Source organism: Rhineura floridana, chromosome 1, assembly GCF_030035675.1.
Source record: "Rhineura floridana isolate rRhiFlo1 chromosome 1, rRhiFlo1.hap2, whole genome shotgun sequence".
Lineage (NCBI taxonomy): Eukaryota > Metazoa > Chordata > Lepidosauria > Squamata > Rhineuridae > Rhineura > Rhineura floridana.
The window spans coordinates 252,255,725-252,280,551 of NC_084480.1; the positions used below are offsets into that span (position 1 = coordinate 252,255,725).

General features: G+C 41.7%; 1 protein-coding gene across 7 annotated transcripts in view; it reads right to left on the reverse strand.

Annotated features, from left to right (window-relative positions):
* TRAPPC8 (trafficking protein particle complex subunit 8) overlaps positions 1 to 24,827 on the reverse strand; it is a 150,030-nt gene that overhangs the window by 96,336 nt on the left and 28,867 nt on the right. For 4 of the 7 annotated variants that reach the window (XM_061597828.1, XM_061597867.1, XM_061597848.1 and 1 more), the window contains 5 exons: positions 21,502 to 21,591; positions 20,342 to 20,516; positions 17,369 to 17,522; positions 9,157 to 9,247; positions 6,741 to 6,997 (listed from right to left, as the gene is read on the reverse strand). In XM_061597828.1, the coding sequence (XP_061453812.1) occupies positions 6,741 to 6,997; positions 9,157 to 9,247; positions 17,369 to 17,522; positions 20,342 to 20,516; positions 21,502 to 21,591 (767 nt within the window). The remainder of the gene's footprint in view (positions 1 to 6,740; positions 6,998 to 9,156; positions 9,248 to 17,368; positions 17,523 to 20,341; positions 20,517 to 21,501; positions 21,592 to 24,827) is intronic. The other 3 variants (XM_061597839.1, XM_061597858.1, XM_061597885.1) reach the window with 1 other exon arrangement.

The window sequence follows — 24,827 nt, forward strand, 5'->3', positions numbered from 1 at the left end:
GGATTGCAGATGTTGCTCTGCCCAGTCGAATATGAGGGAAGCTAGGTTCTGCAGGGGACGGGACCTGGTCCCCCCTTGTCTGTTTAAATGAGATTTGGCACACGTGTTGTCCGTTCGAATGAGAACATGGTCCAAGTGGAACAGAGACTGAAAATGGAGCAGAGCTAAGTGGACAGCCTTCAGTTCCAGCCAATTGATGCTCTGAGTCTGCTCTGCTGTGGTCCAAACCCCCTGAACGAACTGGGAGTTGCATTGGGCTCTCCAGCCGAGGAGACTGGCATCTGTGGTGATAACAGTCCTGCAGGGTTCTCTGAACGGAGTGCCCTGGGTGAGATGTTGGACCCTCGTCCACCAGCGGAATGAAAGACGCAGTGCGGGGCTCAAGGGAATTGCTCGATGATTTGACCTGGCAATGTCCTGTTGAAACGGCAACAAAGCCCACTGGAGTTGGCGAGTATGAGCTCGAGCCCATGGCACAATTGGATGGTGGACACCAACATTCCGAGAGCCCTGGCTAGAAGCATGACATCTGCGGTTGTAGACGTTGTAGGCGTTGGGTTGGTTGGAGATGGCTTTTGTCGAAATTGACTAGCCAGCCGTAGGCCTGCAAGACATGGAGCGTGAGCGTTAGATGGCGATGAGCCAGCTCCCTGGAACTCACCCATATTAAAAGATCGTCCAAGTAGGGGTAGATATGCACCCCTTGAAGACGGAAGTAAGCCACTAGTATGAGTAGCACCTTGGTAAATACTCTCGGGGCAGATGAGAGGCCGAACGGCATCGCTCGATATTGAAAATGCTGGGGGCCAAAAGCAAACCGAAGGAATTTTCTGTGAGCTATGCAAATAGGCACATGGAGATACGCTTCCTTTAGGTCGATAGAAGCCAGGAAGTCTCCTTTGTGAAGGCTTTCTGTAATGGAGTGGAGGGATTCCATTTTGAACCTGCGATACTTTACGAAACGGTTGATGAACTTGAGGTCCAACACCACCCTCCATGACAGATCTCGTTTGGGCACAGCAAATAGGAGGGAGTACACCCCTTCCGACCTCTCTGTTGTAGGGACTGGCTCTATCGCCGCTGTGTCCAAGAGGTGATGTATGGCAGTCTGCATGATGCAGTGCCTGGCTGGTGCCCTGGGACAAGAGGGATGAAATCTGTCTGGAGGGATTGCCGAAAACTCTAGTGCATAGTCATAACAAAAAAGATCTCTGATCCAGATGACCTGAGTCAGACACAGCCAATGGTCTCCAAACAGAGGCAGTCTGCCCCCAACCGGTATCGCGTCAGTACTGTCTGTGCTGGCAAGACCCTCCCCTATATGAGGACGTTGAGGTACCTCTGCGCCCCTGGTACTGACCTCTGCCTGGGAAACGTCTGTTCCAGACTCCCCTGGAGGGACGGAAATCATAGGTTCGGAAATCACGGCCTCGTCCCCCAGGCCGCGTTCCTCGAAAGGGCTGGGTTGTGCGGTATGAGGTGAAACGTCTGAAGGGCCTGCGATCAACATTCCTGACAGTGGCCAAGACAGGCTTTCGAGCATCCTTGGGGTCAACAAGTACTGCCTTTAGGGCTTCCTCGCCGAAGAGTAATGAGCCGGAATAAGGTGCCCTTGATAAATTAACTCTGGCTGTAGAGTCCACTTGCCAGTGACGAAGCCAGAGGGTCCGCCGAGCAACTACCTGAGCTGCCATAGCTCTTGCTCCCAGCTGATTTGTGTCCAAGGTGGCATCAGCCACAAATGCCGCTGTCTTGCGCAATTTCATCAGCGACCTCCTCAGAGAGACAGGATTGGGATTAGGATCATCTAAGAGGTCATCCAACCACATCATCGCTGCCCTGGAAAAGATGGAAGCTGATGCAGAGGCTCGCATGGAGAAAGCAGTGGCCTCATGGTTTTTGCGTAAGGCAAAGTCCAGCCTCCGCTCAGTGGCGTCCTTTAAATGTGAATCTCCTTCCCTCGGCAAAAGGGATCTAGAGACTAGACTAGAAATCGGCTCGTCTATGCCAGGGACGGCCAGTCTGCTTGCAAATTCCGGAGCCAAAGAGTAAGGCTTGTCCGCAAGGGCGTTAAAACGGCGTATTTGTAATGGGTGGGACCATTCGTCCTTGGCCAGCTTAGCAACAGGATCTGGCACAGGAAGGTAATGCTCTGCTGGCGTGGGGGATTTCAGGACCCTGGCCCCTTTAATAGCAGGAGTGGCAGCTGCAGGTTGTGTAGATTGTAGACCAAGGGTGTTCAGTACTCTGCGAGCAAGGGGCTGATAATCGGAGGCATCAAACAGACGATAAGATGTATCCTCCTCTTGCTCCGACTGGTCACTCCAGTCGTCACCTTCCGCTTGCATAGCATATGGCAGGTCCTCCCCACAAGAGACATCATCGACAAACCTGCCCCTGGCAATGTCAAAAGGGTTTGGAGAACATGATGGATCTGCCTCATTGCGGACATAGTGGCCCAGATCATCGGGTTGTCTGCAAACACTCCGCTGAGGCATGGCAGTGACCTGTGACTGTGACTCTGTTTGAGAGAAGAACGACAGCATGTCTTGTAGTTGTGATATGAACTCCTGAGACAGCTGCAGCCCCGGTGTGGGAGATGGTTGCGCATGTAAAGGCAAAGATATGGGCGGCTCAGCAGGCTGAGAGGAGGAATGAGCCCTAGGTGGTACTATGGGAGGAGGATAGCTGGCTGCTGGCTGGTCAGGAAACCCTGCAAAGTCCTCCTCGGAGGATGCGGCCGGAGAATTAAAGAGATTTGTTAATGGTTCCTGACCCGCCTCCTCAGAAACCGGTACAGAAACATAGCGTGCCCGCTTGGTTGTGTTGTGGCTGGATATATGCTTGGTTTTGGCAACCGCTTTGACGTGTTTGTGCTTGGTTGCCTGAGATTGTTTAGGCTTGGTTGCCTGAGCTGTCACTGGCTGTTCCGCCATCATATATTTTCAAGGGGGTTCAGTACACAGCCACGGATGGGGCAGAATGTACAGACCCAAACAGGCTCAGTACACGGCCACGGATGGGGCAGAATGCACCGGCTCAGATGGCTAAGTACACGGCCACGGATGGGGCAGAATGTACAGATTTAACAGCTTTGGTACACGGCCACGGATGGGGCAGAATGTACAGTATCAACAGCCTTGGTACACGGCCATGGATGGGGAAGAATGTACAGTTCAAACAGCCTTTGTACAGTATGAACAGCCTTGGTACACGGCCACGGATGGGGCAGAATGTACAGTATCAACAGCCTTGGTACACGGCCACGGATGGGGCAGAATGTACAGTTCAATAGCCTTTGTACAGTATCAACAGCCTTGGTACATGGCCACGGATGGGGCAGAATGTACAGTTCAAATAGCCTTTGTACAGTATCAACAGCCTTGGTACACGGCCACAGATGGGGCAGAATGTACAGGTTCAAATAGTTTCAGTAGTCAGCATCAGTAGCAGATTGAGTAGAGGAACCTGTGTAGGATTATAGGTATCCTATCTTGCAGCACATACACAAAAAAGTAGATCTCGTTGTGGGAGCTGACTTGCAGCCTTTGGCTCTGTTATCCACAGCCCTTGTCAGTTAGACCCCTTTTCAGTATAGAACAGGCTAAACAGAAAGAGCGGGAAAAGAGGGACAAACAAAATGGCGCCCGTTAAAAGAGCGGGGAAAAATTCAATCAAAAAGGGCATAGGGACGAAGAAGAAGCAATGGCGGACACTGAGGAGCACCAGCGAGCTGAAATGGGGCTGGCCAGAAAAAATTATGTGCAACAGAACGGCCTCAAAAACGGCCTCAAATAAGCTCTACAACCATGGGGCTGAGAGACGCAATCGCGGCTTAAAAGGCCAGGTAAAAATTCTCTGCCAAGGAGGCCGAATGGCCAGCGAAATCCCAGCAGCCGCTAGAACCGTCGCAGAGGGGAGAAGCCACAGCCGCAGGCTCCTGAAGACCGTTGCAGCGAGATATTTTAATGCCGCGGAACGAGTCGGGGGAGGCAGAGCAGCCCAACTAATAAGAGCCACTGAGAGAAAAGAGAGAGAGCCGCAGCCGCAGGCTCCTGGAGGGGAAAATTTAAAGGACCCGCCGCGAAATCAAATGCCACGGCAGGAGCCAGGAAGGCGGCAACCCAACAAACAAAGGGACGTTGAAAACAAAAGGAGCCGCAGCAGCAGGCTCCTGGGGTAGGCAGCGCAGAACAGGAAGCTGCAGCCGCAAGCTCCTGGTTTAAGGCTGCGTCCGCTGCCTGAGGAAGGGAGAACCGCAGCCGCGGTCTCCCTAAGTCGTCATTAAACTAGGGACTGAGGAAAAACACGGGGAAGGAACAACCCCCCAAAGAAATTCCCCAGGAAGAATAAACAAACAGTCTAAGTAAAGACAGAGGGAAGGAAACGCACAGGAATACACACACAAACCTCCCACCCTGTCACACAGATACACAAAAACTTATCTAGAAGCTACGCTATCAATAAATTCGAACTTGCACGGACGAAGGCAAGAATGAACTGGAGAGTGGGAGGGCCTGATGCCCCTAGTCTTGACTTCAAAACATTCTTGCCTTCGGACGACAGGTGGAGCTATAACCCGCTTGATGGTAGTCCTCCTATGGAAAATGCAGTTTTTACTGTTTGTGTGTAGTTCAACACAAAAGCTGCATACAAACATGTTATAAAGTATACGTAAAAGATCAGGAGAATGCTGAAGGATCCCATAGTTGTTCCCCTTTCACATGCTCATTCCTCCCACCTATCCTCAGACAGTCTTAACAGTTACATCTGCACCAGCCTTAACCATGGTTAACAATAATCAGGATTCCCAACATAAGCAGGACCTGAAACTACAAGAGCTGGAGGCTGGATTAGTACTCCCTGTGCTTGAAGGTAGTGCACCATGCTTCTGTCTGTCAGGGGAATGGTGGAGAAAATTTACACGAGATGGGAGGGAGCGGGAGAAGGGAACAGTGAGTCTACATAAGACTCTTCTGATCTCTTAATCAAGTCTAAGAGACCAGGAAATGTTACATTTCAGGGATACTGCTAAGAAAATGAAGCATTTTAGAATAAGCTTGGAATGTCATGCTCTGTTCTATGCTTAAGAGTAAATCTGCAAATGTGAACACACCTCTGAACCCATTTTGCACATGAACTACAAAAAAAAGTTTTAGTGACACAATCAAGTATTATTTTTGAAACCAAACTTTTTTTTTATAAAACCCCCCCCAAGCCAACACATTTTCCCTACTAGGACATAAACGCACAAATAAATAGGTTACAGAGAATAGAAGAATATCACTAGCATAATCTTTGCACATCAGTATTTTATATTAGTTTTCTGCTATGGCAAAAATAACCTTTCCCTTCTATTTGTGTGAACCTCCAACGAATAGAAAAGCTCTTCTACCACTGCATCCAAGCTAATGTATTTATTTGCTCAATAATAGAAATATGAGTCAAGAATTCATATAATCAGCTTGTCATGACAGAATTTGAAAGACTTACTGGAACTGATTCTCCCCATAATACACAGTCATTCATATTCAACTGAACTAAACATTTTTTAGCTGTTAAAATGAAATTAAAACTATTTCACTGTGCAATGCAGATAACTTAGTTTCTGCCATAATAACAGAAGTTAGCAAAAAGTGTGGTTCTGAAAAACTGATCTTTATGAACAGTGTCATTTTTATTTAGTTACTGATCACAACGTCTTATTGTTTGTTGGGAGTTTCTCTTGCAATTGCAATATGCTTTATAGATGATATGGAGGCAAACAAGTGGCTAATAGATATTTTAAATTTTTCTTCCAGATGACCTTCTAATTAATAACAATGTAATTTCACTTCAAACTGAAATACCTAAAAGTTAACTGTGTATGGTGTATTTGAATATTTTACACAACTGTGGCTAGTTTCAAGTGCAATGTCAAATCTTTGTTTAAAATACTTTGCTCTTCCTCTGTTCCTGGCAGTGCTGCACTGGGTGAGGAAACAAGCCCCAGAACAAACCAGAGTGAGGCATGTTGTGACATCCAAACCTGGGTTTGTGGTTTGTTTCCTTAAACCTTGGCTTCCAAACCACAAGCTCAATTTTGTGTGTTACAACAAGCCGACTCTGGCTTGTTCCAAGCTTGTTTTCTCCCCTACAAGGCACAGTCAGAAACAGAAGAGCAAACCATTCACGTGTAATAAACCATAGGTTATTTTATGCTATGGCTTAACATTGCATGTGAACTCAGCCACAGTTTGATAACAAATTGTATAAAAACGACAGCAGGGCTCATCAGTGAGAAAACAAATATAGAAGTCTGTAAACTCAACGGATTCCCATGCAAGCCTGGAAAGGCAAGCTATTTTCTCTTTCAGATGCAGCTTCTTGTTCCACAATTAATGCTGCTCTTCTAACCTTCAAAAGCAGCTTTTCAGAGGCACAAGTAGACACAGTAGAAACAGGTTAGACCCAATGTACACCTCACAATTGTTTTGGGTACTACATAGATAATCTATTACAATACCCATATATTTGAATGGACAAAGCATTTCCATAGGCATTAAAAAGCTACAATGCTATGCACACTTACATGGGAGTAAGATCCATTGAACTCAACAGGATTTTCACCCAAGTATATAAGCAGAGGACTTGACTACATGCATTATAGAAAATATAGATGAAATAGATTCAGGTGCAAATCTTGTTGAGTTTATTCATCAGCTAGGCAAGAAGGCTAGTGTAGAGGGAGAATTACTTACCTGGTCATTAAGTTGCCTAATAGTTTTCTCTATGTGTGGTAAAAGACCTCTAAATGTAAATTCCTGTATGAACTGACGAATTCGATCATGATCTGTGAGTGTCAAACAGGTGCCATGAGGTGTCCATGTATTTGACTTCTTCGACTCATGCAGGGATGCATTTGCTTTTACATAATCAGTGCCATCAAAACAACTACTGTCGCTAGTGTGATCCAATTGAAGTGGATGACTCTTATAGTTATTTGATAAACCATCTACTGAAAAACAAATTATGCAAACAATTACCCGTTAAACTTAACTCTGATAATAGAATTTACAGCAGAATTTTACCAAATAATTGTGGGTTAATTTAGATCCCATATTCCTAGTAAGTACTAAAGGTTATTATAATTCAATTCTCTATACCCGGAGCACAGAACCTTCAGCCCTCCAGTTGTTACTTAACTATAACTCCCACCATCCCTGGCCATTGGCCATGCTTGCTGTGGCTGAAGGGCCAAAGGTTCCCCTCCCCTGGTCTATACAATATACTATACTGCTACTATTGCTCCCCTCCAAATTATGTTAATTGATTGCTATTCAAATAATTATACCAATGTGCAAAACGAAAATATGCTTGCTTATATACAGATGTGTTTTAAATTTCCCCATTCTGTGCATTTTTGCAATGACTATTACTAAGATGCCAAATTACAGTACAGTACAGAATATATAAGTTTGCAAACAAATATCCTGCCAACTTACAAGGAGAAAAGCCATAGAAAGTGAAAAAGGTACATCTAGGTGGCTGCTGCCTCTCATTCAGACAGCCTCCCCAGCCATTGGTGACCTATTATGATTCACAGGAAATCAGAATTGTCATGACTCCTCAATTTATTGGGACCATAAAGATGCACAAATCCTGTTCATGACATTTGAATCTAACCGGGAGATTCATGGTGAGGGGAAAATTATCAGGTTAGAATTTTGACAACCTGGAATTACAACTGAAAAGAGCTAAGATTTAGTGAGAAGAGTTTGAAGGAAGCACCTACCCAAGCATTAGCTAACAAAAATACATGTGGTTTTAAACTAATATACACATATGTAATCTGTGAAGTGAACCATTAACCAGGAATTAGAGTGATACAAGGCCAAACACTGCCAACAATTGCCAATATTATTACAGCCTCCAAAAGGACTACCACCATTTAGGTAGGGCAGTCAACATTCCCATCCACATATTCATAAGTGATCAGGACTTCCCACCTCTCCCGGAAAATCAGAAATCTGAAACAGTGCCACCAGGACAGAACCCTATATGAGACAAAAGATATTTAAACTAGGCTCTTTATAAATGTATTAAACCATGTTCTGCTCCACAAAATAACGGAAGCAAACAAGTGTCACATTAGCCTTTGATATTTTATTATTTAGACAGATATTAATGCAATATGTTCAGCAGAAGAGAATATGTTAGGGGGCATAATAATTTGCAAGACCATCAGTACATGAGGTAAGTGTAAGATCTCAGGACATTTCCTAATTTTATTTAGTTTAATTTACCAGGGCATACATTTCTTTGCATTTGTGAAATTTCTCAAAATAATACTTGCTTGTTTATACCACCACTGCATTATGTTCTTATGAAATGGCTATGTTTCTACTAGGAGAGGTCTACAAATGCACATGCGAGGTCACTAGAGGAGACTGCATCTTTTGACCTGGTGAGAGCAGCTTAGAAGGGCAGAGGCTCATCTCTACAAGTACACTGAACTTCAGAAACACTTCAAAAGGAGCTAGACTTCTGTCATTGAATGTGGTCCCTCACTATTTGCTCAACTGCTCCAACAAGCTTTTAAAAAATATATACCTATAGCACCTCACTTGTAAGAGGGCAGTCATGATGGAAGGCCAGAGTCATACCAGATTATCTGATCTAAGCACTTCCAAGGGATAAGGGAGGGTACCAATTAGCTTCACTGTGGTGCAATCTTGTTGAGGTTTGTAGGGAGAACAAAGTGCTCTTTGAATGATCATCAAAGTTGAAGCAAAAGCTTTTCAATGATTCCTTGGGGAACAAGCACCCTGTACAGCACTTGATACTTTTCTAAAAACTCAAAGTACTTCATATATATTACCTTAGTAATCCTTACAATAATACAACATCAGCTAGTATTATTCCTGTATTTCAAATGGGGGCTGAGACCAAAAGATAGTGGTTTGCAGAAGGCTTCCTAAAAAGCTCATAGCAGAATTGAGATTTAAGCTAGGGATCCACAACTCACATTACATTATCTTCATTACAGTTACCTTAATATAGCACGATGAAGGCAGGACAAATTTTGGCATAATTAAAATAAGGCCTGTGGTACTCTGGTGATTGCTTGTTTAATTAAAAAAACAAAAACCTAAGTTGTTATAAAAAGAAATATACCTTTGGAATCGTTACCTAATCCATCCAATGGTATAAAGTGATCAGAATTCTTATTTGAAATTATGGTATATGGGCCATCTTCGTAAGGTTCCTGTCAGGAAAAAAAAATACAAAAACAGTTTCAACTTTCTAAAACGATGACATATTTGAAACTTGTAGAAATCATTGATTTATTTCCAAATGATTCTTGCTTTGATACTACACTTGAAACTTTGTTTATGTAGACACTATGAAGAAAATTGTACCTGATGCTTAACAAATTCCAGAACAATATTTGAACAGCAGTCCTGCAAGCTATCTAAAGAGACTGACAATTTGTATATACTTGAGCACAATTAAGAAAATAAAGGGGTACTATGCAGAATAGTTGCTTTGGACAAAGTGACATAGGACCACACTTTTAAAAATATATATGCACAAAATCAGTGGAAAGAGTGAAACCAATTGTCATGTTCACATGGCAGACTAAATCATGGTTTAGTGTGATGTGCATGAGCTGCAAGAAGCCCAAACAAGACTCAGGCTCACAAGCCCCTCCACAATAAATAAATAAATGAACACACATTCATTCATTTATTTTATTTATTAATATATTTGTATACTGCTATTTCGTTAAAAACATCAAAGCAGTTTACAAGAAGTTAAAAAACAATAACCATACAGAATGATGACCAGCAACATTTCTTTTCAGTTTCCTTTAAAGTCAACTTGTTGTTGTATGCAAACTTGGGATCAAAGTTGATGCCAAGTATGGTTAGTTTTAACAATCCAGTTTCATAACCTATAGTTTGACTGACTTGCTTTGAAACTGTCAAGACTTACAAATGAACCACAATCCCTGGTTTGCATCCAAGGACAAGCTGACTTAAAGCTGACTACTACACAGTCACAACTGGTGCTCTGCCCATTTTTGCCTCTGGCAACATCCACCATTGATACGGGGCCCCTGGAAGGTTGACCATGATGGAGTGAAGCCCTTAGGACTAAAAAAGGTTCCACATCCCTGCTCTAAAAGGTAATGAAGGGAAGATCATTTAGTGAGGTGGTCTTCTCTAAGAAGGTCATTTTAATTATAGAAGTTAATTGATCATAAAATATCCACTTATCAAAACTCCTCTTCCTGAACAAGTATGGCTTTTAAGTCACGCTACAAAGAAAAATGTTTTACTTTTTACTTTGCACTAATACATACATGCACTCCACCATCAGCTTTACTTGGCAAAATTAGTGATCAAGTCACTAATAAGCCCTAGCCCAAAGGTTCCCAAATTGTGTCCGTGGACCACCAGTGGTCTGCAAGCTTCATTCAGGTGGTCAATGGCATGGCTGTATTAAATATTCATATTGATTTTAACAATATTTTATTGCTTCTTTTATTTCAGATATTGTATTTTATTGTAACGCATGTGTGTATGTGTGTGTGTGTGTGTGACACTAAATATGTGTATGTGTGTTTTACTCTTGTGTCCAGTACATTATTTGTATACAGAATGTGTTTGAATCAGCACTCAACGTCCTTGACCAGCTGCCACAGTCCCACCACCCCTGCAGGGCCCACTCCTGATGTCTGCTCTGGGCTGTTCGTTTGTTAATTAATTTTTCTCAACACAGTCTTCCAAGTAGCACTATGTTGATGGCAATGTGGAAAATTAAAGCAATGGCTAGAACTGTGATGGTATGGGTCCTTTTAAGAGATAGGCTGGAAGGAACAACCAGCAATAGATTAGGAGTGAAGTGGGAGGTGGCTACCTGTAAAGAAGTGGGAGAAAACAGGCTGCAAGATTAACCAACCTTCTTCAGGTTAATCTTGAACTAAAGATTAATAAAGTGCTTCTTGTTAGGACACAACTGTTTCTAGAATTGCTTCTTAAATCCAAGATACAACACAGAACAGTAACCCAGTGCTACTCGGAGCACTTCTGCCTGTTTCTTCCAAGTTAAGTGCAACAGGGTCTACCAATGGAAGATAGGGTCTGTGAGTGGGGCACTTTGGCTAAAGCTCCTTCAAAGTGAAACCTTCCCAAAAGTGCAAAGCAGCAAAGTGGACTCTACCATATGATGTTCAACTGAGGTTTCTTATTCATTAAACACAGTGTACCAAAATCCACTTTTGGGGAAAATATTAAAAATATTTAAAATCAATGTGTCTGAATACAATCAAGTCAATTTTTGAAAAACAAATTCAAATTATTTTGAGCCTCTGAACTGAAGGTAGTGATGGTACACCAACAAAGGAGAACAAGAAGAATTTGCAAACTTCATTCCTGGTCTAATCTATGGATGACTGTTGAACATGAGTGGGTACCTCTGCTGTGCCATACAAAGGGACGCGTGAATGGTGGAAGTAAGTTGACTACTGGACATTGGTGGGAACTGCTGAATGGACACCAGATGCTCATTTTGGAGGAACAGCTGCAGCACTAGGGGGACTGAAGAAGACCTGCCCTGGGGGTGAGTATCTGAGCATCTGGGTGCTTGCTGCTTGCTCTGGGTTGCTGCCTTTGGAAACAGTTGAGGTCTCTGGTAAGTGCTGCAAGGACAGGGACCAGCTGCCTGACCCTTGCTTCAAAGAGAGGCTGCAGTTAATCTTGCAGCCTCTTGCATCAGCTCCTGGCTAGGTTAGGAGGCATAAAAGCCCAGCTGCCCTTGGGTGGCGAGTCTGCCACTGGCAGGGTCGCCACAAAAGGGGGTATCCCTTGGGGAGCTCTTTAGGGAGTCCCAAGGGTGAGGCCACTACCCTCTTCTATTTCTTTCTTTTTTCGAACCAATCTGCAGGAGATTGGTAATGGGGAGGGCGTATGGCTCATGTGTAGTTCCTGCGCAGGGTGGGAGCCTGTGAAGTGAATTCAATGATAGGAGAAAGTTGCCGAATGTCTTCAGAGTGAGAATCTGTAACTGGCAGAAGGCTGGCCCTCCCTGGGTGTGAGATAGAGGGGAAGTAGATGTGCCCTTGTGAAAAATATTGAGTGAGTCTGACTGTTCCTAATTCTCACAGAGGCCTACTGGGATAATTGGTTCAGGTAGGTTTTGTTGGTGGGCTCTTGCTGGGTCTATATCAGGCGTTTAGGGGGAGTCTTAATAAGGAGAGACATGGCTCAGGACTTCATGGCTTCCACGACGACCATGGGGCTGTCTCAAGTTGTCACTGGCCCGACACATAGGGCAGGGCACACCCTTGACTTGGTTTTTGCTCGTTAGAGGAAGAGGTGGTATGGAGATGGGGGGGTGGATGTCACCCCATTGTCATGGTCAGACCACTGTGAAGTTTTTTTTCTTAATAATGTTATTTGTTATTTAGTTTAATTGTTGTAAATTGTATTGCTTTTATTGATGTATTTTGATACTAGTGTTTATCTTTCTTTGTAAGCCGCCTTGAGGGCCTTTGGCCAAAAGGCGGGGTATAAATAAATTTAATAATAATAAGTTTAGATTCATGGCTCCAATCCTTCCCTGCAGAGGGGGTGGACAGATTAAGATGGTCTGCACCCGAAGACTAATGGAATCCACTGGATTCCTGAATGCCCTGGGGGAGTTTCCAGTGGGTACAGCAGGTGACCCTGTTGAAGCCCTTGTCACGCTGTGGAACAGCGAAGAGTGTCGGGCTCTTGACACACTTGCCCCCGAGTGCTCTCTACGGCATTGTGGAGCCCAGTCTGCACCTTGGTATACCAGTGAGCTATGGGCAATGAAACAGGCTGGACGATGGATAGAGCGCAAGTGGCGAAAGACGTGCTGTGAGGCTGATCAGGCACGAGTAAAACATAACCATGCCTACTGTGTGGCAGTGAGGGCGGCAAAGAAGGCCCACTTCTCTGCCTCCATCGCATCCTCAAGTAGCCATCCAGTGGAGCTTTTCCGTATCGTCAGGGATCTGTTGACATCAACTCCAGGAAATGGAGTTTTAGACCCTTCGGAGGCCCACTGTGAATTGTTTGCAAGGCACTTTGAGGGTAAAGTTGCTTGCCTCCATAGCAGTCTTGATGCCCCATCCACATCTACTGTAATCCCCAATGAGGTGTCCAGTGCAACGTCTGCTGCAACTTCTTCTGAACAGTTTCAGTTGATGTGGCCTGATGACGTACACAAGGTGCTTGCGATTATGCGGCCAGTAAGGTGTCCTCTCGACCCTTGCTCTTCTTGGCTTATTAAAGCTTGCTGAGGGGGGTTGACCAAGTGGATCCAAGGTTGGTCAATGCATCATTGCGGTAGGGAGTGATTCCAGCCACCCTGAAAAAGGAGGTAATCCGACCACTCCTCAATCCTGGATCCATTGGTTTGTGACAATTAACAACTGGTTGTAAATACCCTTTTAGGGAAGGTGATTGAGAGGGTTGTGGCGCAGCAATTGCGAGTACTCTTGGATGAAACAAATTATCCTGACCCATTCCAGTCTTGTTTCAGGTCTCGTTATGGGACTGTATCAGCCTTGGTTGCCCTGATGGATGACCTTTATCAAGAGAAGGACAGGGAGAGTGCGACGCTGTTACTCTTACTTGATCTCTCACAGGCTTTCAATACCATTGACCATGGTACCCTTCTGGGCCGACATAGATAGATGGGTATTGGGGGCACTGTTTTACAGTGGTTCCGATCCTATCTCCAAGGTTGTTTTCAGAGAACAGCATTGGGTGATTATCTTTCAGCACCCTGGCAGTTGTGCTGTGGGGTGCCGCAGGGTACCATCTTGTCCCCCATACTGTTTAACATCTATATGAAACTGTTCGCAGCAGTTATCAGCAGATTTGGGGTGAGGTGTCAGCAGTACACTGATGATACCCAGCTCTATTTCTCCGTAATATCTGAATTGGGAGAGGCCGTGCAAGCCCTGGACAGTTGCCTGGATTCGGTAGTGGCCTGGATGAGGGCCAATAAACTGAGTCTGAATCCTAGGAAGATGCAAGTTCCTGAGTTCAGATAATTGGTCAGTTGCCTGCTTTGGAGAGGGTCATATTCCCTCTGAAAGAGCAGGTCCATTGTCTGGGGGTGCTCCTGGATCCATCTTTGTCACTACAGGCCCAAGTGACCTCAGTGGCTACTGCCTTTTACCAACTTCGGCCGGTAAGACAACTGCAGCCGTTTCTAGACCAGGATAGCCTGACCACTATTGTCCACGCGCTGATACCCTCCAGGCTGGATTACTATAATGCACTCTATGTGGGGCTGCCCTTGAGGTTGGTCCGGAAGCTGCAGCTGGTGCAAAATGCAGCAGCGAGACTGCTCACTGGGGCACGGTATCGCCAACATGTCACCCTGCTGCTGAAAGAATTGCATTGGAGGCTTATTTGCTACCGGGGCAAGTTCAAGGTTCTAGTTTTGGTATACAAAGTCCTATATAGCTTCGGACTTGGATCCTGAAAGACTGTCTTATCCCTTACATACCCAGTTGATCACTGTGCTCTGCAGGGGAGGGCTGCCTGCAGATACCATGTTATCAGGAGGTCCATTCTGTACAATATAGGAAATGGACCTTTAACGTGGCGGCACCTACCTGTGGAATTCCCTCCCCTTAAATATTAGGCAGGCGCTATCTCTATTATTTTTTTGGCGCCTATTGAAGACCTTCCTCTTTCAACAAGCCTTGTAAGTTGAGACCTTATCCCAGTGTGCATCTGTATTGGAATTGCTTTTAATATGTTTTTAAACTATTTTTTAACAATATGTTTTTAACCTTTATTTTTTTAAAGATGTCTTGAAAACTTTTTAAAAAAAATGTTTTTAAAGATGTTTTGTTTTAATGTATTTTAAAATCTGTTTGTATGATGTTTTAAACTGTTTTTATGCTTTTGCTTGCCTCCTTGGGCGCCTGCTGGAGGCGGGACATAAATCAAATAATAAATCAATAATTTTATAATGTCAAAGCTACTTGATGTCAGAGCAAGGAGAACAAGCTCCAAGAAAAAGCTCCTCCTGGCAAGGTAACTGTGTAGCAAAAATGGAGACTAGACTGTGTAGGTTAAAGACCAAGAGCATACAGACTTTGCTGTTGTTATGTGCCTTCAAGTCAACTTATGGTGACCCTATGAAACAGCGACCTCCAATAGCATCTGTCGTGAATCACCCTGTTCAGATCTTGTAAGTTCAGGTCTGTGGCTTCCTTTATGGAATCAATCAAACTCTTGTTTGGCCTTCCTCTTTTTCTACTCCCTTCTGTTTTTCCCAGCATTATTGTCTTTTCTAGTGAATCATGTCTTCTTATGATGTGGATAACCTCAATTTCATTTTTAGTTTCTAATAATAGTTGTGTTTTAATTTGTTCTAACACCTAATTATTTGTCTTTTTTGCAGTCCATGGTATGTGCAAAGCTCTCCTCCAACACCGCATTTCAAATGAGTTGATTTTTTCTTTTATCCGCTTTTTTCACTGTCCAACTTTCACATCCGTACATAGAGATCAGGAATACCATGGTCTAAATGATCCTGACTTTAGTCTTCAGTGATACATCTTTGCATTTGAGGATCTTTTCTAGTTCTCTCATAGCTGCGCTCCCCAGTCCTAGCCTTCTTCTGATTTCTTGACTATTGTCTCCATTTTGGTTAATGTCTGTATCAAGCTATTGATAATCCTTGACAAGTTCAATGTCCTCGTTGTCAACTTTAATGTTACATAAATCTTCTGTTGTCATTACTTTAGTCTTCTTGACACTGAGCTGTAGTCCTGCTTTTGTGCTTTCTTCTTTAATTTTCATCAGCATTCCTTTCAAATCATTACTGGTTTCTGCTAACAGTATGGTATTGTCTGCATATCTTAAATTATTGATATTTCTCCCTCTAATTTTCACACCTCCTTCATCCTGGTCCAATCCTGCTTTCCTTATGATATGTTCTGTGTATAGATTAAATGAATAGGGTGATAAAATACATCCCTGTCTCACACCAGTCGGTTTCTCCATATTCTGTCCTTACAGTAGCCTCTCGTCCACAGTATAGGTTGAGCATCAGGACAATCAGATGCTGTGGCACCCCCATTTCTTTTAAAGCATTCCATAGTTTTTCATGATCTACACCATCAGAGCCTTTGCTGTAATCTATAAAGCACAGGGTGATTTCCTTCTGAAATTCCTTGGTCCGTTCCATTATCCAACAATGTTTGTGATATGATCTCTGGTGCCCCTTCCCTTTCTGAATCCAGCTTGGACATCTGGCATTTCTCGCTCCATATATGGTAAGATGGGACTGTGTAAGTTAAAGACTTAGAGCAGACAGACTGGCATAAGTGAAATAGACACACACAAAAATAGATTTTTCTCTGGGGGAACAATTAATTGGTGGAAATCATGGTCATTCATGCCTTGATATCATTCAGAATAAACTACTTTAACACACTTGATATGAGGCTTTGAAATTCCAGAAACTTTAGTTAGTTCAAAATACTGATGCCAGGATTGTCCTATATCAGACTTCTCCAACCAGGTAACCTCCGAATGTTTTGGACTACAACTTCCATCAGCCCCAATAGTCAGGGATGATCATAGCTATAGTCTAATAACAACTGGGGACACTGATTGACAAAGGCCAGTTTACTTACCTCTGGCCACAGAAATTATATTTAGCTATCACAGCTGATAGAATGAGCTTCCATGGGCAAAGCTGAAGTGAAGCAGGTAACACAAGTTTGGGGTAGGTGGAGTCAAAGGAATGTGTGGTAGGAGTGGTGTTTTTAGCATCCCTGCTTTCTAGAGTCCAGGGCTAGCCCTATCACTAGAAGAGTAATACTGTAATCTTAAGCAGCAGACACTGGGGTTAGGGAGTAGTGGTGAAGTGTCGAAAGATACAGCTGCATACTACAGAGCCTCTCCTACACCCTCTAAGCTAGTCTGCTGCCTTCAGATGTGGTAGAGGACATTGTCTTGCCACCAATGTTGAAGATTAAATTGGCAGTCCAGCTTTACGTAAAAAGGGGAAGTGCCATATTGCCCTTTACCTCAGGCATAAAATCTCCTGGGACAGCCCTGCTGGAGATACCTGCTACCACTAATTATATTATAAAAGTAATTCAAAGAACCATGGAAACTGAAGCTTTTTATTTCAACTGATATGTAGAAATGCTTTCTCAATTGGGTGTTTAAAAACAGTAAGCATCTGATCAACAGGAATGCATGAGCAGGAATGGCCAAACAATTTATGAGATGAAATAAGGAAACACAGAGAGACCAAGAGGGCTGAAGAGAACCTTCAGTATAGTACAGGAAAGCTGTTAAGTAATAAAATATACCTGGGTTTGGATACTGTTTTTCTGGAGATATTGGCTCCAGGGATCAGGAATCTGTTCATCCGCTCCACGATTAGACCCACGAGAATTTATCTTAAGTAAATAGCATCCCTGAGTCCCATATCTTTGTTTCATTTCTTCATAAATTGAATCAGCCCTGAAATTTTTTTAAATATTGCAAGAATATTTTCAAACACAATCCTTAAGTAATCCAGATCCACCTTTATACCTACAGTATATGATCACATGTCTCCATAAGCCATAAAACATAGCTTACAAGCAAACCACGCTCAGTCTTCCTCACTTGCACTTGGAAGAAACAAAACACAATTCCTGGCTTAGCATTACGTTCAATCATAGTTTGTTCGTCTGTACTTTGTTTCACTCAAGCTATTAACACAAAGACAAGGCTCATGGTTTCTTTCCTCCCAATAACTATGCATGATAATCTAGGGCATGTGAATACAACCACTGTATAGTAGTTTGTTTCACTCAAGGCATTAACACGAGGACAGGGCTCATGGTTTCTTTGCTCCCAATACCTATGCATGGTAATCTAAGGTTTGTGGCTTACTGTGGCATGTGAATACAACCACTGTATAGTGAATTAATTAGTTAGCGATAACAGCTCACAGCACAAAGTTTCAGGGGAAAAACACTTTCACTTAGAAGTACAGAATTTGAAAAGAATGTGCTACAGAGAATAACTTATATGAAGCATGGGCAGACTTCAATCTTGCATAGTCTTTCTGGATAAGACCAATTCCTGGGACTTACTGATGTTCTTTAACTTACCAAGCAAGATGCTATTGTGGCTTATTTAATCTGTATTAACTGATTCTTAGTTTTAAAAAGTTAGAAGTTACTTGCTGAACAAGACGAAGATCAGAGCTAATTCATCATTCTTGGCAAACATCCCAGCAGTAAAGAGATACTAGGTGATCTGTCAGAAACTGCCCATCCCCAGCTTACATGACTATATAAAGAAAGATTAACTAACGAATGAGGGAAAAAACTATAAAGAACAGAAAAAAATACTGAAGTGGCCAGAGGTAGAAAGTGTTGAGGATACAGAAATATGAAACTGCAAATGGGAAAAATCTTTACAAGTTATTGCAGTCATATTAATTTAGATTTAGCACAGACAGGGGCTGAAAACAATGGCAAACAGACTTATAAGCAAGTTTATCGGGAAAAACTTGAGCAAACAGAAGAATCGTCAATAAAAGTGGAAAGAAGACAACAGATAAACATTTAAGAATAGGCAAAAGGGGTGGAAATGAGAGATTTAACAAGGCTTTAGAAGATTAGTGCATGATGAACAGAGTGAACAAGAAGGAACATGAAAAGAGAACAAATAGACATGAAGGAATAAAAGCAGGAATAAAATGTACGTGTACATAAAAAGAGGTGAGACAGTTGAAACAATAAGCAAATAATATGAGCATTGCATTTTGGAACACAAACAAGGGGAGGAGGTGAGCAGAGGGAAATCAGCAAGTAAAACATATGTGGCCAAATTTTGGATATACTAAGACATGGAACTTGGCAGGAAATTGAAAATTTTAGACAATTTTTATGAAGTCAAAGATTTACAAATCTTCCACATTCTTGGATAGTTGTTCCCGCTACCACCACCATGAAAGTGTAGTTTAAGTCATACTCAGCATTTGAACCATTTTAACTTACATTCCTCTTAGGCATCTCAAAGAATCAAAATGATGTAATTAATAGATTCTAAAACTGCTAAATGTGAAAACCAAAAATGGATACACACAATGAGCTAATGATAACTTATGGGAGCATTTGATAGGAAGACCAGAAATATCCCCTATGTTCAAAGTGGATTATAAAGCTGAAACACTGAAACAACTATATTGGGTTGTATGTAGCATTAAGTGCACATAATGAGGCTGGAACAAGTTGACTTCCTTTGCCCCTCCTCCCCACACAGCAGTCTCCAGAAAATGTTCCACTGGGAGTTAGACACCCCTGCTGAATGATGTAGGCTATGATGTCAGGCACTGGGGAGGGGGGAATCCCAAAAACAGGCAGAGGCAACGTCTGTGAGAACTTCAGTAGACAATTTTGGGATGGGAGAGGCTGTAGGAAGGAGGGAACAACGAAGTCAGCTTCTGCCAGTCCCACTGTGCCTGTTTAATTCTAGATACAATCCATTATGTTGAAGCAAACTCATATCTGCAGGGGTCTGCTTCCCTGCACATCCATGCAATAAGCCTGCAGTGCCAGGACAGCAATAAACCTAATGAAACTGTGCTGGTACATACCATTTTGTAAATCCTCCCTTCTGAGCACTACTTTTGTTGAAGACATAACACAGCGCTGTTTTCTAAAGTCAGGTTAACAATAGCAACACATTTGCAGAAATGTTTTATACTATAATGGACTATTTCAGGTCCTAAGGTAAATGGTCGTCTGTCATTAATCAAAGTCCAATTTCCTAAAACTAAGAACACACACATCTCCATGACACACAATAGCAGAAGCAGTAAATAATAAGCCTTTAGAGCCCTTTGCAACTATCAAGCAATTGTACTTCCTGATTTCTTCACTGGAAGAGATCATTAAATGATCTGGAAAAGCACTACTTCCAATTTAAAAAATAAAAAAACTGAGTGAATCAGAACACAAAACCTAATAGGAGTTTCTTAGCATGAGCTAGAAGGAGCATGCATTACCTAGAGATCTTCCACATCCATGATGTCTGATATAACTTATCCTACTTACTTAAAACCAAACTGCCTCTCTCTGTTTCATGTTACTTATGGCAGCATAGTTCTACATGATTTATGCTTGTTAAGATAAATTAGACATCAATTTTTGTACACAAACAGGAATTATACCTATCTGCCCATTCTAACTGGGAGCTACTGAATTACTGCACAGACATTAGCAAGTTTAAAATCAGCATTTCAGAAACCATGTCAGTGAAGCCACTTAAACAACCCTACTCACCTGTGTTCCTCTCCTACACTCACATCATGCAACAACACATAATATTTGAGGGTATTTGGAATAAACCATTTTGGATAAGAATATTCATTACTATGTTGAATCTGATGCTGCTCTTGTGAAAGCTTTAGAAACTGTTCCACAGGTTCAGGTTCACTAGATGACACCACGAGCATACCTGAGTTGATTTTAAGGATAAATCACAAATTGATAAATTAATCAAGAACTAGTTAACCCTTGGACGCTGTTCCAATAATAATGATAGTGTTTATTTTAAACCTTTTAAATGTACCTCTAAGCAACAGCTGTAAGTAATTCGCTTAAAGTAAATAACCAATAATCTGAGGATAACCATCTTTAGCAAGACAAGTGGCAACTAACCAAGAATAATATACTGTAAAAATATTAGGCTGTATAAGCCATGGGTTCATTCCACAGTCAATTTGCTATGTTGCCATTAAAACCAGCTACCTGCAGATGACTCCTTGACAAAGTACTGAAAGCTGGTATGTACCAAAGAATAGCTGTGATCCTCACGCCACGAGCCACAATTAAACGAGGAAGCCTCTAATTAACCATATTATCCACACAGGGAAGTAATGGTTACCAGCATCAGAATAAGACAAGACATTAAACCAAGTTCAAACCACTATTTAATATCCTTGTTTGTTCCAAAGCCGGAAACCATAATTTCCAAGTTTGGATGAAATGTGAAACTGTGGTTAATTAAAGGCTTCCTAGTTTAACTGCGGCTCATGCAAAGGGAAATGCAAAGGGGTTCTGTGTGAGCAAGAGGCTTGTGCACATGTTGGTTTAATAAGTGGAGATATGATTTCCTGAAGACTAAAAATGAAGACTAATTTTAGGTTCTTAATTATGCAAGCTTTTGTAGCAATTATTAGAAATTCCACATTAAATGACAAACTAATAGGAATATTCTGCAAACATTCCAAGAGATTAAACACAAGCCAAATAACCATAAGTATTAAGCAAGACATATTTTCTAATAACAATTCAGAGATTTTGGAAAACAGATTTTTTTGTTGCAGTTTCCTGGCATTTCAACAAGCTTCTTTACTGACAGACTTAGGATAGAAAGAGTTGAAATATCATCTTGCATCTCACACAAGATCGCACCATCATATATTTGTTTCAAAGGATACAGGCTACATAATGGTTTAGGAATTCATGGTCTGATGCTGGCATACACTGAAGAAAGCTCTCTCGATAAGCCTCAAACCATGGAGTGGTAGCTGAAATACATTAAAAATATATTATGGTAGCTTTTAAGATTAAGAAACAAGTTACTTTGCTGTAAAAACATTTATGCAAATTAACTGCCTGCAAGAGGGGGCTTGGGAAAAGACACCAAGGTCAACAATAGTATCAATTAGTTATTTGGACTAAGATCAGAAGAACCTATTTATTTTCAAGACTGCAATTCATAAACAAAGGGAAATTACTGTAAGTTTCACTCCTATGGTTCTCACCCTATTCCATGATCCATCAGAAAGCACTGGAATACTCTAAGAGTCCCATACAATTTGATTCATATTGCCATGTCTTTACAACTATACCTTATCAATAGTATAGTCTGGGGAATTTTTCACACAAAATTCACACTCAAATAACCCTGGAATACCTTAGAAGTATTCTGAGAGTACAATCCTCTGTATGTTACACAGAAGTATGTTCCACTGAGTTCAATGAATCTGATGCAATATGTGATTGCAGCCTATGTTTTGTGAAGCTTCTAAAACCATACATATCCTTTTTTGTAATTCAAAATTACAAGCAAGCTACTCTTACATGATCTGATACTGAGGTTATTCTGGGTGCAATCAAAATATATTAAATAAGCAATATAACTGATACAATGATCTAACACAGGCATGGGGAACCTCCAAGCCCATAGGACTAATTAGGTCTGCCACAGGTCTCAATCTGGTCTGTGAGGGTGTTTTTCCCAGACATCAGATGTGGGGCAGGCAGAGACACAGCTGCCAAGGAACACATGGGGAGTCTAAAACTCCACTCCCAATTGTTCCTTAGCAAGTGAGGGTTGCTGGGATCAGTTCCCTTACAGAGTTCACAATGGGGTACTCTGTAGCACAGCCAACTCCTGCCCAAACCAAGCTTGCTGTAAGTGCCAACCAGCTGATCACAAGCCTGCTTTGAGCAGGAGTTGGAAGGAAAAAATTACTTCAGGTCACCTGACATTAATTTGACATCAGGTGACTGACAGGTGGGCAGTCCCATCCACCAATTAAAATGGCCCATGAGGAGTGGGTGAGCTGTCAAAGCCGCTGCCAACTGGAAAATGTTCTCCACCCCTGATCTAACAGATACCCTGGCAGCTTGCTGAAGAAGGAAGCCTCAGAGGGCTTTTGGGCTTGTTAGAGGTGAAATGGGATCTGTACAAAGCAAATACCCCAGAAGCACATAATGCTGCCATTTTTTGATCTTCCAATAGCATGGAGGGAGGGCGACAGCAGGGAATGAAGCCAACCTGGATGAACCCCAACACAGCCTACACAGTGTTTTTAAATTGCCAAATTGGAGTCCAATCATAATCTTGTAGTCTGTGCGCACCCCTGCTACATTCAACATTATTAAAATCACATGTTCATCATTATGAAACTGGCTATACATACATACTCTAAATTTGTATGACACATTACAGGAATTAGTTGTCTGAGAACATTTTAGGAGTTGACACTACCAAGGCTGTAGAGTCGGAGACGTGGAATCGGAAGCAATTTTGGGTGGAGTCAGAGTCGGTAGAAATGTACTGACTCTGACTTCAAAATAAATTTTGATTGACAAATTTTAAAAAAATATAAATCCAAAATGTCAAAGAAGCTTCCCATGAAGTCAGCTGTAGTTGAGCATTTCACCATAACTCAAGATGGAAAACATTTTGTGTGTCAGTGTATGAAGACAAATGCGGTGATGCCAAGATCAGCACATATTCAGGTAGCGATAAAAATGCTCCTATGAGAGCTTCCAATTTAAAAAGACATTTACAGCCCTTTCCAGGGCTGTGGAGTTGGAAGCAATTTTGGGTGGAGTCCGAGTCCGACCGTAGAAAAATAGAGTCAGAGTCGAAGGTTTGGCGTACCGACTCCACAGCCCTGGACACTATCACAAATATCATAGCCGAAGCTATTACCCCCTTCTAGTAACTCCTTTCCATAAAGTCCATAGTTTTTTCAAGACTGTGAGTGCACTGCTTTAGTACAAATACAATTAAAAGTTGCAGACACCTCAGATTCAACTAAAGGCTCAAAACACTTGTTAAAGCATGATCTAATATTTTAATTCTAGAACTGAAACATCAACTTTGAATCATTCAGTTTAAACATCATCACTTTTTATATCCTAGACACCACATAGCCAACATCTGCTTTCTCAAAGAAACCTTTTATCCTTATGCTCCAAGAGCCTGGAACACAAAATATTAGAAACCAAAGTTCTCCTATGACTTTCAAAAGGAATATTGTCAAACACTAAATAGTCATACTGCTCCTTATTCAAAAAGGAGTATTGCATTGATTCCTAATCTCAAATATGAATATATTTTATTTATGTATTATTCAAAAGAATTTATATACCACATAATCATCTACAACTTCCGTTTACATAAAACATAAAATGTTTATTAAAAATATTGATAAAATCAAAAATAAAAGCAAGTTAACCTAAAAAGTTATGAAAATATAAGTAAAATCAGTCATTGTTAAAAACATTATGCAACACTTGTAAAAATGGCAGCTCAGCAGATCAAACTCATTTATATTTATATGGCCATTTATATTTATTCTGGGTCAGTATATTTTTGTATGTACCTTGTGTACCAGGTCAAAATTTTAAACTCTCACCATGTACTTGACACATACTTGGTCAAACTTCAATTGTCTGTTTTGATTGCAACATCACATTTATTGCCTATGACAAGTGTTGAAATAAGATTGACTGAAACTATGTGAAATAAGTATGGGGTGACATCAAATGGTGAGAAAGTCCCCTGACCACCACACCCCAAAACAAAAGTGAGCACCATTGCAAGTTTTACTTATAACATACACATTTGAGAAGTTTGTCTTTTATGTGAATATTTTATTATTGTATATGGATCATTTTAATTAATTATTACTTTTAATGTATATATTACAAGAAAAATTTGCAATTGTGCTGTCTTTTGTTTTTGACATCCAATTGTGTACTCGTGTGAGTGGATTATACTTCCACTTGTGCAATGGGACTTCCTCTCCATGCTGCAGGCACCGTCAAAACTTGTTCTTGAAATAGTTGTCAAATGGATTATTTGGTAATATGAGCTTGCACTGTTTCTTTTCCCTCACACCAGTGAAAAAGACTCATGACACAAGGCATTGGATTAATTTTTTAAAATTAAAATATAACAATATGCAAATTAGAATTAAAGCATCTCCAATTAACTGAATTGAAAATATGGGCAGGTAAGGAA